The 19529-nt window shown below is 58.1% G+C and overlaps 1 protein-coding gene across 2 annotated transcripts in view; it reads right to left on the minus strand.

The window, feature by feature from the left end:
- SCUBE1 (signal peptide, CUB domain and EGF like domain containing 1) overlaps positions 1-19529 on the minus strand; it is a 138527-nt gene that overhangs the window by 51416 nt on the left and 67582 nt on the right. Inside the window, exons 5-7 of one of the 2 annotated variants that reach the window (XM_036088362.2) lie at positions 7400-7525; positions 3206-3322; positions 489-578 (exon numbers count right to left, since the gene is read on the minus strand). In XM_036088362.2, the coding sequence (XP_035944255.2) occupies positions 489-578; positions 3206-3322; positions 7400-7525 (333 nt within the window). The remainder of the gene's footprint in view (positions 1-488; positions 579-3205; positions 3323-7399; positions 7526-19529) is intronic. The other variant, XM_036088363.2, reaches the window with a different exon arrangement.

Consider the following 19529-nt stretch of genomic DNA (forward strand, 5'->3'; position numbering starts at 1 on the left):
CTGCTCTACGCTAACGCCCCCACCCCCTTCGCTTCCGGGCCTCCGTGTTGCCTCGCTGCTCCCGCGCAGGTACTGCAAGCAGAGGGGTTCAGCGCAAACGTCTCGCCCGCAGAGGCCGCTAGCCATTGGCTCTGGGGCCTTCGCTACACACACACGCGCACACACACACACAGACACGTGTTTGATGAAGGGTATAAACTGTAACGGAAAAAGTTCCCACCTGGAGCGGAGCCCGCCCCCCCCACTCACACGCGGCACGGGTGACCACGCACGCGGGCACACCGCACAGACAGCCCCCCACGCACACCCCACGTGCCGGCACGCACGCACGCACGCACACCCGCGCGCCACCACGCTCGCACGCACACACGTACAGCCGCGCGCCGACACGCACGCGCGCACGCACAGCCCGACACAGCAGCACGCGCATGCGCACACACGCGGACAAAGGCGCGAGCACAACAAAGGAAGTGGAAGAAAAGTGTTACCCATGAGGAGCCGCCGTTTCACCCGCTTGTCCACATCAGCTACTGACGTGGCATTGAACTGAGAGCGCTCAATTGCAGCCTCATCCTTCTCTAAAACACAAGTAAGGGACAAACACGGAGCCGGTGGTTAATGACAGCCCACTTCCCGCGGCCCAAGACAGTCAGCCTCTCGGCGTGGCGCGCACACAGCCAACACAGCATGCCGGGCCGGGCGTCTGCGCCGAGGGGCGAATCCCGGGAGCCTCCAAGGTGGCGTGTTCGGGGCGGGAGGCAGCAGGGGTGGGGGTGCAGAGCGGGGGACGACCACACAAGGGCACAGGTGGGACCCAGGGCCCAGCTGCGAACAGAGAGGTGGCGGCTGAGGTCAGAGTGGACAGACCCAGCTGCGGGCTGGGGCGTGGGGCACAGAAGCACACACACCACCTCAGCGCGCAGGGAGGCATCAGTGACTGCAGACGCCCCCCGCTCAGGCTGGGGAGGCAGGCACAGGACAAGGCACAGGACAGAGGGACAGGGCCACGAGGTCCGGTGATGGCTGTGCCTGGACAGCAGACGCCCTGTGTCAAGGGCAGGAAAGTGTGTCAAACACTCATGCAAAGTTAAGAACAAAACAACAGAGAACAAACACACACAACAATGGATCCAGTCGAACAGACAGAAAAAACGGGGGCTCGAGTTGGGCAGCGCTGGTTGCCTGCTTGTCTATAGAGGACTAGAGCGAGACATTCAAGTGCTTGACAAGGGGCTGCACAGATGGGTCAGTCATTTTAGGAGCGTGCGGAGAGGCGGGCGGGTGGCCGGGGAGCATTCTGGCCGCTGGGCAAGACGTTTGGCCAAGATGCTGTCCGTGGAGGAGCAGGTGAGGTTAGCTGTTTGGCGGCCCTCTGCTCAGTGGAGACGTGCGCTCCCGAGGGGGGAACCTGAGCAGCAGTAAGCAGAGGCAGAAGGAAGGTTCTCCTGGCCAGCAGAGGGCAATGGCCCAGGAGCTGGGTCTGGAAGAGGGTTTCTAAGGGGAGGGGAGGGGAGGAGGGGGTGAGGGAGGTTAGGTTAGAAAGTAGATCCAAGCAGGGACCTTCACATGCAGCAGACACTAAAAGATAAAAAAAATGAGAAGGGACGAGTCAGGTGGACAAAGACAAGATGTGTTAGACGAGGCTGGGTGTGTGTCTGGCCGGCAGCTGTCTGCACCGGTCCCGTGGCCGGCAGGGGCGGCTGCACTGCAGACACAAACAGCGAGGGAGACCCAGCAGACGAGACAGGAAGGGGCCGGTGGGCCTGGGAGGCCCCCGGCAGGACAGTGGAGACAGGGAGAGAGGTGGGAGAGGAGGTTCTAGATGGGATCAGGCTGCAATAGAGACACTGGTCTGAGACCAGGTTTTGCTTTGGAAAAAAAAAAAAAATTTTTTTTTTTTGGTTGTTTGGTTTGGTTTGGCTTTTGGCTCTGAAAATAATTAATGAACGTCAGTTATCAGACAAGACAGGCAATCAGGGACCATCACCAGAAAAGCAGGAGGAATGAGATAAAATGAAACCAAAACGGCCGTCTGAGAGGAGACCACACAGAGGAAGGGGAGAACCACGCGGGCAGCAGCTCCCGGGACGACAGCCGGGACTAGGCTGAGACGCTGGTGGCCTGCCTGGGCCCTGGCACCCCCGCCCTGCTCCCTGAAGTACCAGGGAGCAGTCACAGGGACAGAATGCGACAGCAAACTCTGGTTTCACAGCTTTGCTTGCTTGCCACCCCTTTTTTGTCACTTGAAAGTCCCTCCAGAAATATCTTCAGAGTCGGTAATAAGAGATGGGGCCCCCCATTAAAAAGAATAAATATGGTCACTGACTGTGGGCTTCTGAAGTTGGCCGACATGGAAAAGAAAGAGAGCAGAGGATGAACAAAGTTGGATGGGTACCAACTTTGAAATTCTTTTTCTCAGTTGAAAGATCTGTTATTTTGAGTGGGTAAAGAAGCTACTACTGATTATGGTATGAGGTAACCACAGATATTCTAGCTTCCTCCTGCAAATAAGGACCAGGAGGAAGGAGGTGACCAAAACTCAAATTGAGACTCCGTGAGACAGGTGAGATGACAGAAGGGGCATCGCTGAGAAGGGACCTCTAGCTGGAAGAAGTCTGGTGAGAACCCCATTAGCTCAGGAGTGGAAAGCAGTTAAGAACACCCAGAGCCCCTTGGGATTCTTCCATCCAGTCTCCCCTGGTGTAGACTATGAAGACTTAAAGCCGCTTTCTGAGAAAACCTCTTGGTTTTCCAGACTGGCGGTCAGCTCATGTTGCTAATGGGGCTGATGTGCAGGTTAAATGGATGTGCCATGTGTCCCCAAATCGGGAAGAAACCCCTATGCTTTAAAAACAGAAGCTGCCCTCCTTAGGCACACACCCCCTCCTCCTCCCCCACAGACCACCCCCCATGTTGAGGATGAGGACCCGCAGAAAACCCACAGTGACAGGAAGCAGAGATGCTTGGTCCGGGGTGGCTGGATGGCCCTGGATGAGTCTCTACAGAAGGCTTCCCCTGGGGACGTCCGCCAGCCCCATTAGTACCGTGGGGTCCTCCTTTTCTTGTTCCCTTAACTTCCTTCTTGGAAACTGGGACACGGTGGGGGTGGTGCTGGGGTGCTGGACAAGCTCAGGGCTGCGGGGGGGGCCCTGGGGGGAGGGAGGGTGGCGCAGGGTGCCAGCGCGTGGCAGAGCTGCGTACTTACCGATGCACGTCCGACCGTCTGAGTGGAGGGCGTACTTCTGGTGGCAGCCACACATGGGTCCCGTGTCCGTGTCCTCACAGGTGTGCTGGCAGCCTCCGTTTCCATAGTTACAGGTTACTAGTTAGGCCCAAAGTGTACATACGTGTGTATAAAAGGAATGACAACAAAGATGATTAGTTTATCGGTGTTGGTGGTTTCTCTTAAGGGACAGGGAGCGAAGTGACGGCATAAGATAATCAGTGAATAGGTGCACACTTCCCTGGACTTCAGCCCCTCCAAGGTCTCGGATGGAATGGCTCGCTCTCTAGGTGGGAACTGGGATGAGAGGAGAATGGACCTGGGTCATGTGGGCTTCAAAAAGGGCTGGCACCAGCTGACAGACTCAGATGGTGTCAGGTGAAGAAAGGGATAGGATAGATCATTTTCTCCCTCCTCCGTCCCAGCGACACTTAGAAACTGTCTTAATGGGACAAATGTCTGTTAATGGCAGGCGTCCTCTACAAGGTGGGGGAGGGTGGCAGTGGGCCCGTGCTGAGGGGGACACTCATTCAGTTCTTGCATCACTTGCTCTTTTCTGCCTGGGTCTTGGGCACGTGGAAGGGTATCCCCGCAGAAATCTAGTCTGTCCTAGTCCCAGCAGCCATCTCAACCTCCATCCCCTCAGAGCCTGGATCCTCCCAAGGCAGTGTCCAAACAGACGGAACCTGTGCAAATTAATGCTAGCTCACGTGCACTTTGGAAAATGGCCTTTTATTTAAAGATGTTGCATAGTTTACAGTGTCTATGGCCTGGAGGAGCCGGCGCCCCGCAGCCCAGAATCTTAAAATGTTTTACAGCATCAGCAACCTGGGTTGGCTGAAAGGGGGCTAAACAAAAAGGAGGCAGTCTGAAGAAGGAAAAATGATAAATTCAAGTTTATTTAAAAGGAAACTACTCGTTACCACATTTTAGGGTGAGAGGTATTGCTAAAGGAGTTCCCAGATCTCTATGGGAGGGGTTCTTGCAGCCCCTGCTTTACTCAGCTTGCAAGACGACCCTAAAGTTGCTCAAAGATGCAAAAATAAATCTCAGACCAACCCAGTCGAAAATTCCGAATTGGCAGTTGGGATTAATGATGTTCTATCAGGTTGACCCATGAGTAGGGCTGGTTCCAGAGGGAAGAGACCAGGTGGCAGCTCCTGGAGATGGATCCCAAGCATTCCGGAACTGAGTCCCGCAGCTGCCTCTCCCAGGTAGTACTCTCCCCAGGGGCACAGCACACGGCCTCCGGGGCGTCCGTCCCGAGTGATGGTGGTGGCCCTGTCAGCCTGGACACATGCCAGCTGAGGAGGACATGAAGAGAGTGGTCCTGCTCAGTGTCCCCGACGCTGTCCTCGCAACCAGAGAGAGGCTCTACTGGGCTGCCTCTTCCACAGGGAGCTAATATCCCATCCGCAGGAGGGGCCTGGCTTCCGGGACGACCTTTCAAGGACCTGCAGAACTGCTTCAGGATGCACAGCTCCCTCTGGCCCTTTCTCCAGAGGAGCATCTCTTCTCTCAGTTTTCCCGGGGAGCCTGGTGGCCTGCAGTCACAACAGCTTCTCTCTCTGCCTAGGAAGAGCCCTAGGGAAGCCAAGGGTAAAGACTGCCATGGATCTCAGGAGAGGGCAGAGCCCAGGCATAGCCCTGCCTTGGCCTGGACATCATGTGCCTTTCCAGACCGAGAAAAGCCCCACTTCAGACTGGGCAGAGGTGGAGTGGTGAGGAGGCCGTGAGAACACTGCAGATAGTTCTTTCCAAGCTCTGGGCTCCTGGCAACGGGCCGTGTCTTGCAAGTGACTAAGGAGGATGCAGGGCTGTCTGAGGCAACCTGAGGGAGGGCCATGCTTAGGGTCCCACACCCCCCACACGGGGGTTTGCACATCTCATGGACCCCAAGGGCCGAGCTCATGAGCACCTAGAGAGCCTCCGGCTTGTGCATGATAATAGTACTGCTGCTGAGCTCTGGGATGACCAAGAAAGGATGGAGAAAACCTCTGGCCCTGGAGTGGGTCCTGGACTCTGGAGAGTTGAAAGAGTTTGGTGCAGAGGCCCTGTGGTCCTGCCGATCCACAGAGGCTGGCTAGGCCAGGCCTCAGCCCCCACCCCAAATCCAGATCTAGAATTTCCTAAACCTCAACTGGCCTCCAGGGCTAGACGGAGAGCCGCAGAGCCAATGTCACACGAACTCCATGTTGACCGCACGGCCGGAACCAAAGCTGACGGGAGGGACAGCTACCTGTGCAGTCCCTTCGCAGGAGGACTGCAGTGTGCTCACCCGCTCCTTGGCCCCGGGGTTGGTATCTGATTCTCCACACAGCTCGGCGATACCTAGCTGCCGAGCCGAGGGGGTGGGGCTGCCGTTTCTTTCACCAGCAAACATTCGGGGCAAGGGCTTAGTTCTTCTCTGTCGGGGGCGGTGGGGGGGCTTCGCTGCTCCCAGAGAGCCCTGCCTTGTCCCTGACCTCTCAGATCAGGTTGGCGCCTCGGGAGATGTTCTCTGAGCAAACTGCCCCCTTGCAGCACTCATCCCAGACGGGCCGGTCAGTCCCAGCCCCACTGCCTACACCCAGCTCAGGGCTTGGCCAGTCTTGCTGAGTGAAGGAACACTCTTCACTTGTGGCTGAGCCTGACGACAAGCCTGCCCACCCCATGCATGCTTGTCCTTGGCCGTTGTCCGGAGGACTGGGAAAGCTGGAGTTCTTCATTTTCTGTTCTGAAGGGCGCCAGGTGGCAGCAGGTTTCTCCGTAGCAACAGGAATCGTCTGATGTAGAGGACCAGAGGGCCTGGCTGGAGTCCTGGGGCTGGAGCTGGGCACTTGCCCGTGGTGACCGCATACACGTTTATCTGTGTGATCCCACGGGAAAGCCCAGGAACAAAGAGGAAGGCTGCCTACATCTCAGAACATACCTGGCCAGAAGGAAGCATCTTCACTTTGGGGAGTGGACGGATCATGAGTGTGGGGGCTGGAGCATGAGCTCCGTGGAGACGGGCTGTGTCTAGTGCATGTGGGTCCCCAAGATCTTGGTGACTGAGGAGAGCATGGGTTGGGGAAGGTGTGGCAGGAGCCCAGAGGAAGCTGATGACAACCGAGACAAAGACCAAGGATGAGCCGGTGACGCCCAGCTGTTTCTTCTCCACAGAATGAAGGATGGAAAGCAAGGCCCTTTTCTTTGTGAGAGCTGGGCAGCCCAGTCTCTCATTTCAGGGGCGAGGTTGGGGCTGCTTTCTCTACTGGAAGTTGGATTCGGACTCCTCCACACCATTTCTCTGCATCAGAAAGCGGCCTGGAATGAAGTCCTTGTCTCTGGCCAGACGTGGGCAGGGCTCACACCGGTCTCCCTCAGCTCTTTATTCGCATGAGCCAACCGGGCGCCACTACAGGTAGCCCAGCCGCCCAGTGAGCCGGGGCCGCCCCCACCCCTCCCCACGCAGCTGCTGGGAGCTGGGTCTGAAGCTCTTAAGGACTGTGAGTGTGTTCAGCCCTGGTCCTACTTCGTTTGCTGGCTCCCACTCCTGGGGAGCTGGATGACCACATTAAGAGGTTGCCTAACACCCGAGCCCTGCAGGCTGACCTCCAGGCTGGTCCTGGATGGTACCTTTGGCCAGAGGCCTCATTTAACCCAGATCTCACGGGGCATCACCATTTACGGTGGGCCCTGCAGGGGCGGACTGTAAAGTTCTGATCTTTGATCCTGGAAATAAGGTCAGCACAGGCTGGGCTGGGACTCCCCGTCCCCGCCCCAACCCAGCTCCTTTCCTTTTTTCTACCACCCTGTTTTACCAAGGGCTGCCCTGCTCCACCAAGAAGCCCGAGCTTGTAGGCCTCTGTGCCACAGCCCTGCATACCCGCTGGAGAGTCCAGGCTCGGCCTGTGGGGCTCTGGGGTCGGGGTTAAGGTAAGCACCGCAGGGCTCTTAGGCACGGTCCTGCTCTGGGGCTGTGGGTACTGGTATGCCGGGTTGGGCTAACGCCATGTCTGGAGTTCACGGCCCCCGTCCCTCATGCCTCCCCAGGCTTCTTCGGGGACCTTGCCCTTTCTCTCCACCCCCAGGGGCTGAGAGACCTCCCTGGGCAACGTCCAGCTGACTGGACAGACCCCCTCCCCCGCCCCCCATAAAGCAATGGCAGGAGACGCGTGGGGATGTCTGACCCATTAGCCTCCATCTACCTACGTGTGCAGTCCTTCTGGTTTTGGGCAAGGTCAAAGCCGGGCCTGCAGTCACAGGCCACCCCACCTTTGGGCGTCTCCCGGCAGATGTGGGCACAGCCGTGGTCTTTGTTCATGCAGTTCATACCCTCTGGGAAGAGACAGACGAGAGAGGGGTAGGGGACCGGGGGGAGGGAAGAGAGAGATTTCAGGCCAAAGAGAGGCGGCCCATAAAATGTCACCGTCAAACGCACTGTTCTTGGGCTGCTGTTAGCATGCACACCACCCCCCACGCCGGGGTGCACACCTAGCCGTCCGCGGGGGGAGCTCTCGGGGAGAAACCAAGGACGCCGTGCGCAGGTCTAGAACCAGGCCTTGCTCTGAGAAGAGCACTGTGAAGGACTCCAGGGGACCCACGGAAGAAGCGTCCCTGCCCTCGGTCAGCTCACAGAACCCAGTACAGCTCAGGGCCTTAGACCGTTTCCTCACCAGGGCAGGTGGGGGCGGCATGGGCACCTTTCCGGCTGCACAGGGATGGCCCGTGCCCCACGAAGGCAGGCGGAGACTTTGGTTTCAGGCTGGGCCCAGAGGGGAGTGCTGACGGGTCAGGGGCTGGGCGGGTGGGCAGCAGCCCTAAGCAAACGTGCCCTGGCGGGCCTGCACTTGTTTCCTGGGAGGCCCTGTTCCCGCACAGCCACCTCTCACTGCGTCCCTGCACAGAGGCTCGTCCTCAGCAGCCCCACAGCCATGCCCTGAACTACATGCCACCCCCCCATCCCCCGGCAGCCCGAGGGGGTCTCTTTCTGTCCCTGGTCACTGCAGTGCTCCCAGGATCCGTGGAATCTTCACTCCCAAATGCAGAGCCCTGCGCGACCTGCTGCTGGCCTTCTCCCCCACCCGCACACCCCTGAGCCAGGTCCAGGAACACACGTGTCCCATTTCCAACATCTTAGCTCGGGATTCTTGCTGGTTGGCACGTTTCCTTTTATTTTTTTTTTTTTTTATTTTTATTTTTTTTAAGATTTTATTTATTTATTTTGACAGAGAGAGACAGCGAGAGAGGGAACACAAGCAGAGGGGAATGGAAGAGGGTGAAGCAGGCTTCCCGCCAAGCAGAGAGCCCGATGTGGGGCTCGATCCCAGGACCCTGGGATCATGACCTGAGCCGAAGGCAGACGCTTAACGACTGAGCCACCCAGGCGCCCCGGCACGTTTCCTTTTAAAGGAAAATGTCTGCCAACCTCCGGTACCTTGTTCTGTGAAGCCTCATCTAGAAGGGCCGCCAGCAGCAGCTGTCCTTGCTGGTTGGGAGGCCTCAGAAAGGGGAGACTGCCCCAGGATGCCAGGGCTGGGCCGCCCCACTGCCGCTAGTGTCCCCACCCTCTAGCTGCAGTGGGCTGTTTTATCTGGAGCCCTGCTCATCTTGCCCTTGCTTAGCAGGCCCTTCCAGCTTGTTCTTTGGGCCAGGTTCAGAAGCCCTGTCCCTCACAAGGCCGGCTGTTCCCTGTCTCCTCTCCTCCCAGGCTCCCTGAGACTCTACTGTGGCACCAAACGCTAGGCAGCGGCAATGTTCTGGGCCCCTCGCCCCTATAAAGGCAAGCACCCCCTTCAGAGGTTGGGACGCCGGGGTTAAGACACCTGCCCAAAGGCCCGTGGGGCACTGAGAGGCCCCACCAGGACTTGGACCAGGACCTCAGACTATGAAGCCCCGTCCCGCTCCTGCCGCAGAGGCCTTGTGGAATGCAGAGCTGGGCTGCCCTGGGGACCATGCACATCGAGTCTCCAGAGGCCCGGCCTCCAGTCCGTGCACGCTGAGGATTACACCGAAATGTGCTCTGAGGGCTCTGGCAGGATGGGGACAATGAGGGTCCCCTGGGCGGGCCGTGTGCCTCTCTCCTCAGTCACTCCTAGTTCCTGGGACACCCCACCCCCCACCCCAAGAGACTTGATCTTCCCTCCCTGATTGCCTGGAGTGGCTCAGACCCCCTTCAGATGACCCCAGTTGATATTTATCTTCCTGGTGATTTGTGAGGAGTTTCCAGAATTTATGAGGTCATCAGGGGTCAAGTGAGAGGTTGTAGGTCACAAGTCCATCAAGAGGCTAAAGGCAGATGAAAGGAAGAGCTGCTGACCGCCCACACGGCGCCCTGAGACCTTACTTCCGTGTCCGGCCCGAGAGGAGCCAGCCCCGGACAGAGGGGAGGAAGCCGCAGAGGGGGACACACGGCGGCCTCCTTCCCCAAGGTGGCTCACCTGCGGGCCAGGACCAGCTCCATCTTGACCCTGTCCGCTGTAAGCACGGGTGTGGGGCAACTGAGATCTGACATACACTTAAGAACATATACACCCCAGCAGCTACAACAAAGATTTTTTTAAAAAGTCTAAATTGAAATGAAACAACGAAATGGCACTGAGGGAAACCTGCACTGTGCTGGGCGCGCTGACCTCTGCTCTCAGCTGGACTTTCTCACTTCTTCAGATCACACTACTGGACTGAGGCAGAGTGGGCCCAACTACCCAACAGCTGACCAAAGAAAGCACTCCAGTGCCAGGGTTCCTCCCAGGAAGCTTCCGGGTCGCGTGGAGAGTCGCCCCCTCCGCTCACTGAATTCCACAACAGCACCCATGCACACCTTGTACGGCGGCATGGGAGACCCAGCGGGCTGCTGGGCCGCCGAACGACTGGGGGACGGGGCTCGGGGTGCTGTGGCATTTCTGTGGTGTGAATGCTCCATCGAGGCTGACCCCAAGCTCCCAGGGGAGATCCCTGAAGGTGCAGCGGGGAAGAGGGGCCCTTGTGAGCCGGCAAGAGCCCGCCTCACACAGAAAGTACGGCTCCCTTAGGTCACTGTGAAGTCAGGAGTCTGGCCTCCTGACTAGTTGTGTGTCTCAGAGAAAATCACTTCTCTGGTAGGGTGGGAATGATCATCTCTGCCTCCCAGACAAGACAGGGTAGGTATTCTGACACTAGATTTTTCTATGGGGGTGCTGACTTCAGAAGGCTCGTGCCTTCTCCTGCAGATCTAGAGAAAGCATAGCTCCTCATGGGGACCTTGGCTAGGACAGGCAGCCCCTCTTCAGAGGAGGCTTTCGGTTGAGGGGATCTCCTGGGCCACTGAGACATATGCAGCCTCTCATCAGGTCTTCTGAGAGACTTGCTGCCCTGAGGGGTCGCTGGCAGGTGGTGGCCACAAAGCAGCCTCCCGGACCATCATCAGTGGCTATGTTAATGGTGGGCTGAGTCCGGCATCACCCTTCACTCCCTGCTTAAGTGGTCTTTCTGGCTCCCTCGTGCCCACAAATGTACAAAGAGTTGTTCCGGCCTCTTCCCAGCTTTGTCTCCTGCCATCAAGTACTCGCACTCCACGGGCCTGCGATTCCACACGGCCTATTGAACACCCCCTGGGAGTGTTCCCCATCCATGCCCTTGCCTCTCTGGTCTTCCACAGACAAAATCCTGGGCCTGTCCCAAACTCCACCGGTTCCACGGGGCTTCCTGCCTGCTCCCCATGTTGCCCCCATGCCACCACCCTGCGTTAATCTCCCAGGGCTGTCCTGTGGCTGGCCCAGGTGATCAATGCCACTCAAACAGATCTGTGCTTTCTTCCTAAGCTGGGAAGGGCCCAAGGGCCCTTGTTTAAGCTCAGGCTTACATGTGATGAAGAAAGGGAGATTGAATTTCCATTCCCAGCCAAAGAAACACAACTTACGAGAAGCCCTGCTAATCATCACTAACCATAAATTTGTCACTGGGGAGCTGATGTGGCCCTGAACTTTGGATGCTAAACAGAGCCTAATGCTTTAAAGAAGTCACTCAGCTTTCTCCCTCACCATGGACTTGCCAGCAGGCAATCTTTCTTTCTGAGAATCTAGACTAATAATGAGCCAAGATGTTGTTTTGCTGGCAAAGGATAATTGGGGCGGGGGGGGGGGGTGGTAATCCAGTGTTCCAGTCCAAGTCGATCTGGAAGCAAGCAGTGGAACCCCGGAGCTGGGAGGGTGGGCCCCAGGCCTCGAGTGTGTCCACTTCAGTGGTCTTAGCAACTGTGGGAGAGGCGGGCGAGGTCCCCCATCTTCCACCTAAAGACCTGAGTGAGGTCACGTGACTCACTGAAGTTCCCACCCAGGCTCCGGAGCACAGGGCCCTCTTTCTCCAGCCCAGGGCAGGGCCAGCACTGGGTCATCAGTGGAAAGGGCTTTGGGACCTCTTTACATTTCTGACAATTTACAGAGAAGCCTGAAGATTTTCTGTTTAGGTGTTGACATGCTACAGTTATTGTTTACTATAGTAGAAATTAAATGGGGAAGTTTATATTTGATAACTTATAACAAGAGAAATTAAAAATGTTACATGTTAACATTAATATTTTTTTTAATTAAAAACTATATTTTTCAAAACAAGGGGAGAGTTGGCTGAAAGGAGAGTCCTTGCAGAGGAGCATGGGGCGGGGGGGGGGTGCTGATTCTTGACCCTGCTGTTTGAATCCCTGGGGGTGCCGCTGGGCCTGAAGCCATGACCCCCCATTCTCCAGGCACTTGTCACTTCTTGTCTCCACTGGGTTAAGGGGCACCTGCCGCAGACTGGGTGCTACAGGAAGTGGTCAACCCGTGGTGGCGCTCTGGAAGGCCGAATGCCGCTGTGTCCCTCCTCCAGGAAGGCTTCCTCGGTCCCCAGGCCGGTCAACGGCCTTCTGGACGCCCGTGCTGCCCTCACTTGCGGTACTGATATGGTGGCCGTGTTGCTGCTCCCTGGTCTTCCTGTGACTCTCTGACCAGCCCCTGAGGGCAGGCTGAGCTCTGAGCCTCTCAGTCCCCTCGCTGTCCAGATAGGTCCTGCCTGGGACGGGATGGAATAACCTTTCCCCCTTCCTCGAGGGTCTGGGACACAGGTCTGGGCCTCACAGCCCAGTAGCCACCACGCACGCAGCCTCATGTGAGACGAGTCCTCTCAGCCTGAGTGCTTGTGGAGGTACCTCCTCCCTGAGCTGGAGGCCATCGGCCTCACCATCACATCGGCAACCATCCCAAAGATGGCTGAACCGCCCAGCCTGCGGGGCCGGAACACTATGGTTTGCTCTGCGCTGGTAATTCAGCTCCTCACCGGTTACAGACACGGGAGCCGCATTACCTTCCCCTTGGCTCCGGGCCACGCTCCGGGCCACGAGCTGTGTGGCGTGGCTGGCAGAGCCGCCGATGGTCAGGGCTGGATGGATCCTTGCAGCCTGTCTTGTCCATCCATCTTACAGATGGGGAAAATGAGGCCCCAAGATGGCACGTGTCTATCTCAGATCATATGGCAGGACTAGAACCCAGGCTGCTGGCTTCCTGGCCACACTGTCCCACCCTGGGGTCACCGTGCTACACGTGTGGGACCCAGAAGGCTGACTGGCAGCAGCACTTCCTGGGGTGAACAGAACTGGGGGCCTGGCACAGAGTTAGGGGGGTAAGTGGTACCTGTTACTATTTCTTCAGAATTAAGAACCTATTAACATTCAAGGCCAGTTCAGATGCTTCTTCCTCCATGGGGCAGCCCCTCAACAAAGCACATAACCCCGGCTCCTCTGGCCCCGCACCAGCTGCCACTGAGCATGAGGATGGAGCCTCGGCTCACTTCCAGAGCCATCAGCTGACTGCCTGTGTCACCCCTTTAGCCTTTGGGAACAGTGCAGGGGTCCCCGAGCGGCCTGGCCCTCCCACCCTTCCCCTGCTTGTCCTCTGCATCCTGCTCTTCCTTGGCAGCCTTGGCGGCCCTCCTACCGGCTCAGGCACCGCAGTGGCCTGTGGAAGGCCTGGCGCACGCCCACCACGACTGCTCAGAAAGGTCGCGGGCTCTCAGCTGAGCAAGGGGAGGGATCCACGGGCCAGCCTACAAGACCCATGCCTCCAGGCAGTGCTGAACGGGGCCTCCTCCACAAACGCGCTTTCTCTGGACTCCCCTTGCCAGCTACCTGATGCCTTTATTCTTCCAGTGTAGCTCAAGATCTGACCCCACAGCCCAAGTCTCCTGGCTCTCTGTCTCTTCCTTCCAAATGGCCAAGTGTAGATGGGTGGGAGGCAGGGGCCGCTCTGTATGTCCCCCTGTGCTCGTCTACCTGCCGTCACCTCTCCCAGTAGCCAGAGAGCTCCGACAGGCAGGGAAGGTGTCCTGTTCGTGCTATGTCCTGGTGCCTAGGGCCCTGGTGGCAGACAGCAGATGCTCAGCGCATCTTACTGAGGGCATGAATGCAGAGCCTCCAGAGGGAAAGGCTAGCTGCCAGGCCTGTAGGGTGGCCCGCACGAGTGCTCACCACCAAGGCACACCGAGGAAGAGTGTGCCACTCCCAAGTGGGGCTGGGGCCGGAACCCGCCTGCATTGTACCTGACTGAGCCTCTGGTCGGATACCTTCTTCTCCGGGTCTCTGTTTTCTTAGCTGGGAAATGGGCTGTCATAACCTCTACCTCCAGCGGTTGCCGTGAAACTCAAACGAGAGAACTGTGTAATGTGTGTGGCACAGGCCGGGTTCCTGCCTCATTCTGCCGGGTGCTACATGCAAATCCTTGCTAAGCCATCGTCCCCTGCCCCGTCGGGAACTTAAAGGGACCTTTATCCTTGCCTGTGTCCTCAGTGCCCAGCACAGGGGCTGAAAGAAATAAAAGGAGAGCAAAGGCGGAAGAGAAGGAGGGAGGACGAGGAGGAGAGAGACGAAGGCTGTCCGGCCTCAGAGCACCTCACAGAGAATTGTGAGAGCACTCTGTGGCATTTGCAGCTGCGTGTTCTATGAAACAGCCCCTCAGGAACCCCACAGCGTACATTAAAGGCTCTGAGAAGTCCTGCAGTCACTCGTGGGACAGCCCCTTGCCTCTCCCTTAAGAGAGCCCCACCCTAGGATGACCCACGTCAGTTCTTCACCTTGCAGATGAGCTCTGGTGGCTCAGGGACGGAGGTGGCACAGGCCTGGGCAGGGGATGGGCCGCTAGCTCCACCAGCTGGAGCCTGGTGTGGCTTCCTCTGCCCCAGCCCCAGGGATGGAGGAGATGGCGCCCCCTCTGCCCTCTCCCAGAAGGGCTGTCCTGTGGGCAGCGAGCTAACACGCAGTATGACCAGCACAGCGACTGCCGAGGGTATGTGCATTTGAACAGGGGAACCCCGAGGCAAGTGAGGCGCTGGATACCAAGCACTTCTGCTCCAGGGGACTGGTTCTGGCTCCACCCTAGAAGGAGCCTCAGGGTCCTCTGCTCTACCCACTCGGCTTCCGCCCCGCCCCAGCTCCTCTGAGGGGGCTGGACCACTCTGGCCAGCGCTGGCTGGCACATCGTCTCCGCTGATGCCAGTCCTTAGTCTCCTTCAGAGCATGGGCCAGGCCCAGGGCTGGGCACAGAGTGGGTTTCTGTGAGCCTGCAGAGCTGAAGGGCCCTGGCCCAAACTCTGTCCTCCCGTGGCTCCTGCTTTGTACCACATCTGCTCTTGGGGGTTGAACAAGATGGCTGTCCCCGGGCCAGGTGCAGCCTCCCTCGGCCTAGCTCCCTGTCCTGATATGGGGAGTAACCACGCAGTGCCAAGTTCAGCACAAAGCCCTGTTTACCTCTTTGCCTAGAGGGGAAATAAGATCGAATTTCAGAGTCGTTTCCAGAAATCCTGGTCTTCAGGGGCCTGGTGCCAGTCAGGCCAGGCTGCTCGCCAGGTCGCATCTAATTTGATCTGACCCATCCAAATCCAATTATGTTCTGCAAACTCGGATCGAGTGTCTCCTTGTGCCCAGAACGGGGCAGGGAGCAATGAGGAGACAGATGTTGTGACACTGCGTCCAATTTCAGACTCTGCCACTTGCCACGTGACCTTGGGCAATCACTTCCCTCTGAGCCTTAGTTTCCACCCGTGGAACAGTGGCTCGTCAGGGGCCCTGCCTCCCAGGTGCTCACTCAAGCTGCCCTCCCCTTCTCGGGGCCAGTGAGGCTAAGGGCCCAGGTGAGAGCTCCAGGGACTGCACCCCAGGCCAGGGGAGCCACAGGAAGGTTGTAAATGGGGCAGGGGGGCGCTTATGCGGCAGAACGATCTCTGGATGCTGCACGCGAGGCAAGCTGCAGGGGCAAGGCTGTGGGCCCGAAGCACGTGGGAGGCTGCTGCTGTCACCCTGAAAGGGACAAAGGAGCCTGGAGGGAGGGCAGGGGCTGTGGGCAAGGGAGGAAGGCTGGGTTTGGGACGTAATTAGGAGCCCCTTTCTCTGAGTTTTCCAGAACACATGGTGCAGGGAATTGGGCTCTGACCACCCTTTCATCTAATTTAACCCTCATCGCAAGCCTGAGAAGCGAGTATCGCCATGTCCATTTCACAGACAAGCAAACGGAGGCGGGATCTGGGTGGGAAAGGGCGGCCAGGGCCACACCATGCCTGAGAAGCAGGGCCAGGGTCCCCGGCCCAGCCTTCACCTCTCCAGAGCCCAAGGCTTCCTCGCGATGGGCCCCTCCCTAGATTCTTGTCTACTCTGGGCCCTGGGACAGGCCCCGGCCGCCCTTCCCCACCAGGGCCCATTTTCCCCAAAGACCTTCTATCATTTTTGGAGACCCCATAAGAGTGTGCACAGAGGTAAACGATGGCAGAATCTGCCTGCCCCAAACCAGTGTGCACCTCGCGTCTTCGGCAAAGCAAAGTTCACGGATGCATCTAAAGCAGGGCAGGGGGAGGCGGGCTCAATCTGTTTGTACTTAGGAGCTGGCCCTTTCTCCTCGCCCTGGCCCAGGATAACAAAGCTGGAATGTGTGCCTCCCAAGGGTCGTTGCTATGGCGACTTCATCAATAACATCATTTTCCGCATCCATGTCCCTTAAACACACGGAAAAGGAAGGCAAGCTGGGAACGGCAGAGCAGGGAGAAAAGAACACTCACCCTGCTCCGCCCTTCCCCCCACCTCAGCAGGAAGGGATTTTCCTCCCCTTCAACCTCATCAATAGAAACTTACGGAGCCCAGAAAGAGGCTGGAGCCTTGGGGGCGGCAGGAAGAGGCTGCTGCCTTCCCCAGCCCAGACTTGGCAAGCCGTCCAAGCGAGGCAGGCAAAAACAAACACGGGCTCCCACATGCTTTGAAGGGGGATGAAGCAAACAGGGAAAGGTCCTGCCACAGGGGAGAGGCACGGGAGCGGCGGCAGGGACAGGCCTGCTGGAGGGATCGGGGTGACACACGCCCCGTGGTGTTCTCCCCACTTATCAGAGGAGGGCACCGAGGTGAAGACAGCTTACAGCTGAGGTGAGGTCAGGGGAGGGGCTGGATCTAGGGGGCCCGCCGGAAACTCGCTGCGGGCTGATGTCGCCACAGCTACTGTTATTGAGCACTTACTGTATACTAAGCACTTCACGCGAATCATCTTCCGTAAGCCTCACGGGCACTCTTCAGAGTAGACACTGTTATCCCCACTGTGCAAGTGAGGAGAATAGGGTGAAGAAAGGCTTGGTGCCTTGCCCAAGGGACACAGAGCGGGACAGGTGAACCTGGGTTTCACGGAACCTGTGCTCCCAGGGCGCTTCCAGCAGGCGATGGAGAGCCATGCCGAGGGGAGGGGCAGGGAAGCCCGGGCTTGTCCCCTTCTGTTCCTTAACTTTCCCCACAGTGATCTGGGCCACTGGAATGACCCAGCTCCCGTCCTCCCTACCTGCAGCCACATGTCCACATCCTGTCTCTCCAAGACATGTCAAACGGCAGCAGTTCCAAGAAGCTGATTACCCCCCAACCCTCCCTCCAATCTCTGTGCTCCTCAGACCCCTTGCCTGAGCCCGCAGTGGGCCCGAGCATACCCTGTTCATTCCCGACTCCCCAGGGCCCAGCCCCAGGCCTGGCACAGACACAAAGACAAGACTACAGGTCTTTATAACGTCACCCTGCAAGGCAAGTAGCTTTATCCTCATTTTACAGAGTTCAGAGAGGTTAAGCAATTTGCCCACGGTCACTTAAGTAGGATGTGACAGAGGTGAAACTTGAACCTGTTCCATTTGACTCAAAGACCTGCCCTTCACCAGCTGCAGAGGGAACTTTCTAGAGCATAAATCTGTGTCTTCCCGCTGCTAAAAAGTCATCAGTGTCCCCTCCCTGACCCCCCCCCCCAACCCAGTGCCCACAGGAGTAGGCTGAGAGTTCTCAGTATGGCACTTAAGGTCCTCCCGACCCCATCTGGCCTGCCATGGCCCTAGGTAACAGGGACACTCTGTCAGCCTGCACATCCTGCCCTCCCTTCTCACCTTGGTGCCTTTGGGAATGCACAGCCTTCTGCCTGGAGCACACTCCCTCACACTCCCTCCTCCTTTGACTGGCAGCTCCGACTACAGTTACTTGAAATCGTGTTTGAGTGTCACCTCTTCTGGGAAGCCTTCCTTGTTTCCAGCTTCCTTCCCAGTCCCTAGACTGTTAGGGGATTGTCCTGGGCCTCCAAAACCCTCGCAGCACCCTCTCTCAGAGCACCCACCACACTAACTGTAACTGCTGGGTCTGTTAGGCTTTCCCCACCAGACTAGGGGCTCCTGGAGGAGGCAGGGCCCGAGCCCGAGTCGCCTCTTTGCCCCAATGCTCTGCACAGGGTCTAGCCCAGACTGAAGGCCTGAGAAATGTTCTGTACCCGTGAGGGGCCTGGGCTTGGCCCCTCTGGGCTTTGACTCTGCATCAGAACGGGGGCCAATGCTCAGGCAACGGAGTGCATCTGTCTGCAGGCCCAGCCCTGGCTGCGACCTGCTGTAGGGTGTCAACTCTGATCCTGCACCACCCACCTGCCCGGATCTGCCTTGATCCCCTAATTACACTCCAACAATATCTGCACCTGGATGGTGCTCCAGGAGCCTCTCATTACAAGGCCTGGGCTTGAGCCAGGACACAAGGCTCCGCCTCCCACCTTCTGCCCCTGAAATTACATTGTCCTGGGCAATGCCAGGCCTGGCCGAGGTGTCAGCAGTTGGCTGCCCCAGACCAGATCCCCGGCTGACCAGGAGTCCGGCCCGCCGCAGGCCACATCCCTAGGGGCAGCCCCACCTGGGGAGTGGGAGTAATAAAGACTGTGGTCTTCCGCTTACCCCGAGCTCCTCTGGACCAGGCCCCATGCCAGGCTCCTTACACGCATCCCTAACAGACCGTCTCTCATGGCTCCAAGCGCCAGGTCCTGTCAGCAGGCCCACCTGACAGGTGACGATGCTGAGGCTCAGAGAGAGATCTCCTAACTTGTGTGGTGGAACAGGGACCGGAGCCTCTTTGGCCACTCGCCAGCAGGCTGAAGGGGGTCCCAACCCCTCACCACACAGACTACCTACTGCCCCCTGGGATCCCCTGGGCTGCCTCAGGGGCCCCCAGGGGACTCTGCTCCCTTCCTTCTCCTTGCCCGCATCTCACTGCCTTTGTCAGCCTGATCTTCCCTCACTGCTCCCCCACCCCCACACTCCCAGGCAGGACCCTTCTGTCCTCCTACTGCCGCCCCTCCTTCAGGCTCAGTGGCCCCCCACCAGGGCCCCAACAGGACTGGCCCTTTTGAGCTGGCCTCCTTCTCTGGTCCAGCCACAAAAGTCCAACCCTCCAGTGATTGGACTCCTAGCGCCTTCATCTGCTCACCTGCCTACTTGCTGTCTCTTTCTACAAATATTTAGGTAAGGTCTCCTTTATACCAGACCTTTCCACAGGACTGGCCTGCTTCTTGTCTGTGCCTTTCACCGGTGCTGCTCTCCCAGGGGCCGACCACAGTTGAGCTCCTCGTAGGTGTTCAGTGTGCACCTGCAGGGCGGTGGGTTCAAAGCGCGCTGCTGACAGACAAGGGGCATGGCTCCGAAATGAAGCTGGCCTGCTTTGAATTACATGCAAGCGAACAGCCAGAATGGGCTGGTTTTCTGGAAAGCCAGCCCTGGAAGGGATCTTGGAGACCAACTAGACGAAGCCTTTCCTTTTCCGTTGAGGAGGCTGAAGCCTCCGGGATAGTGACCTGCCCTGGCTCACGCGGCAGGCAGCTTGGGAGCCACACAGAACCTTTCGACTCCCAATCCTCTGGGGCGCCCAACGCCCCAGCTCTCAAGTTCAGCGTTCTTCTTGCCACCTCAGGAGGCGGCTCATGAGGCCCTGCTGGCTTGGGCTGTCAGGCGCTTGCACGTTCTCTGAGCCTTTGCAAAGCACCACCTGTGCGAGGGTCTGTGTGGAAGCCAAGAGCAAGGCCCGCGG

This window comes from Halichoerus grypus, chromosome 6 (assembly GCF_964656455.1).
Source record: "Halichoerus grypus chromosome 6, mHalGry1.hap1.1, whole genome shotgun sequence".
Taxonomy (NCBI): domain Eukaryota; kingdom Metazoa; phylum Chordata; class Mammalia; order Carnivora; family Phocidae; genus Halichoerus; species Halichoerus grypus.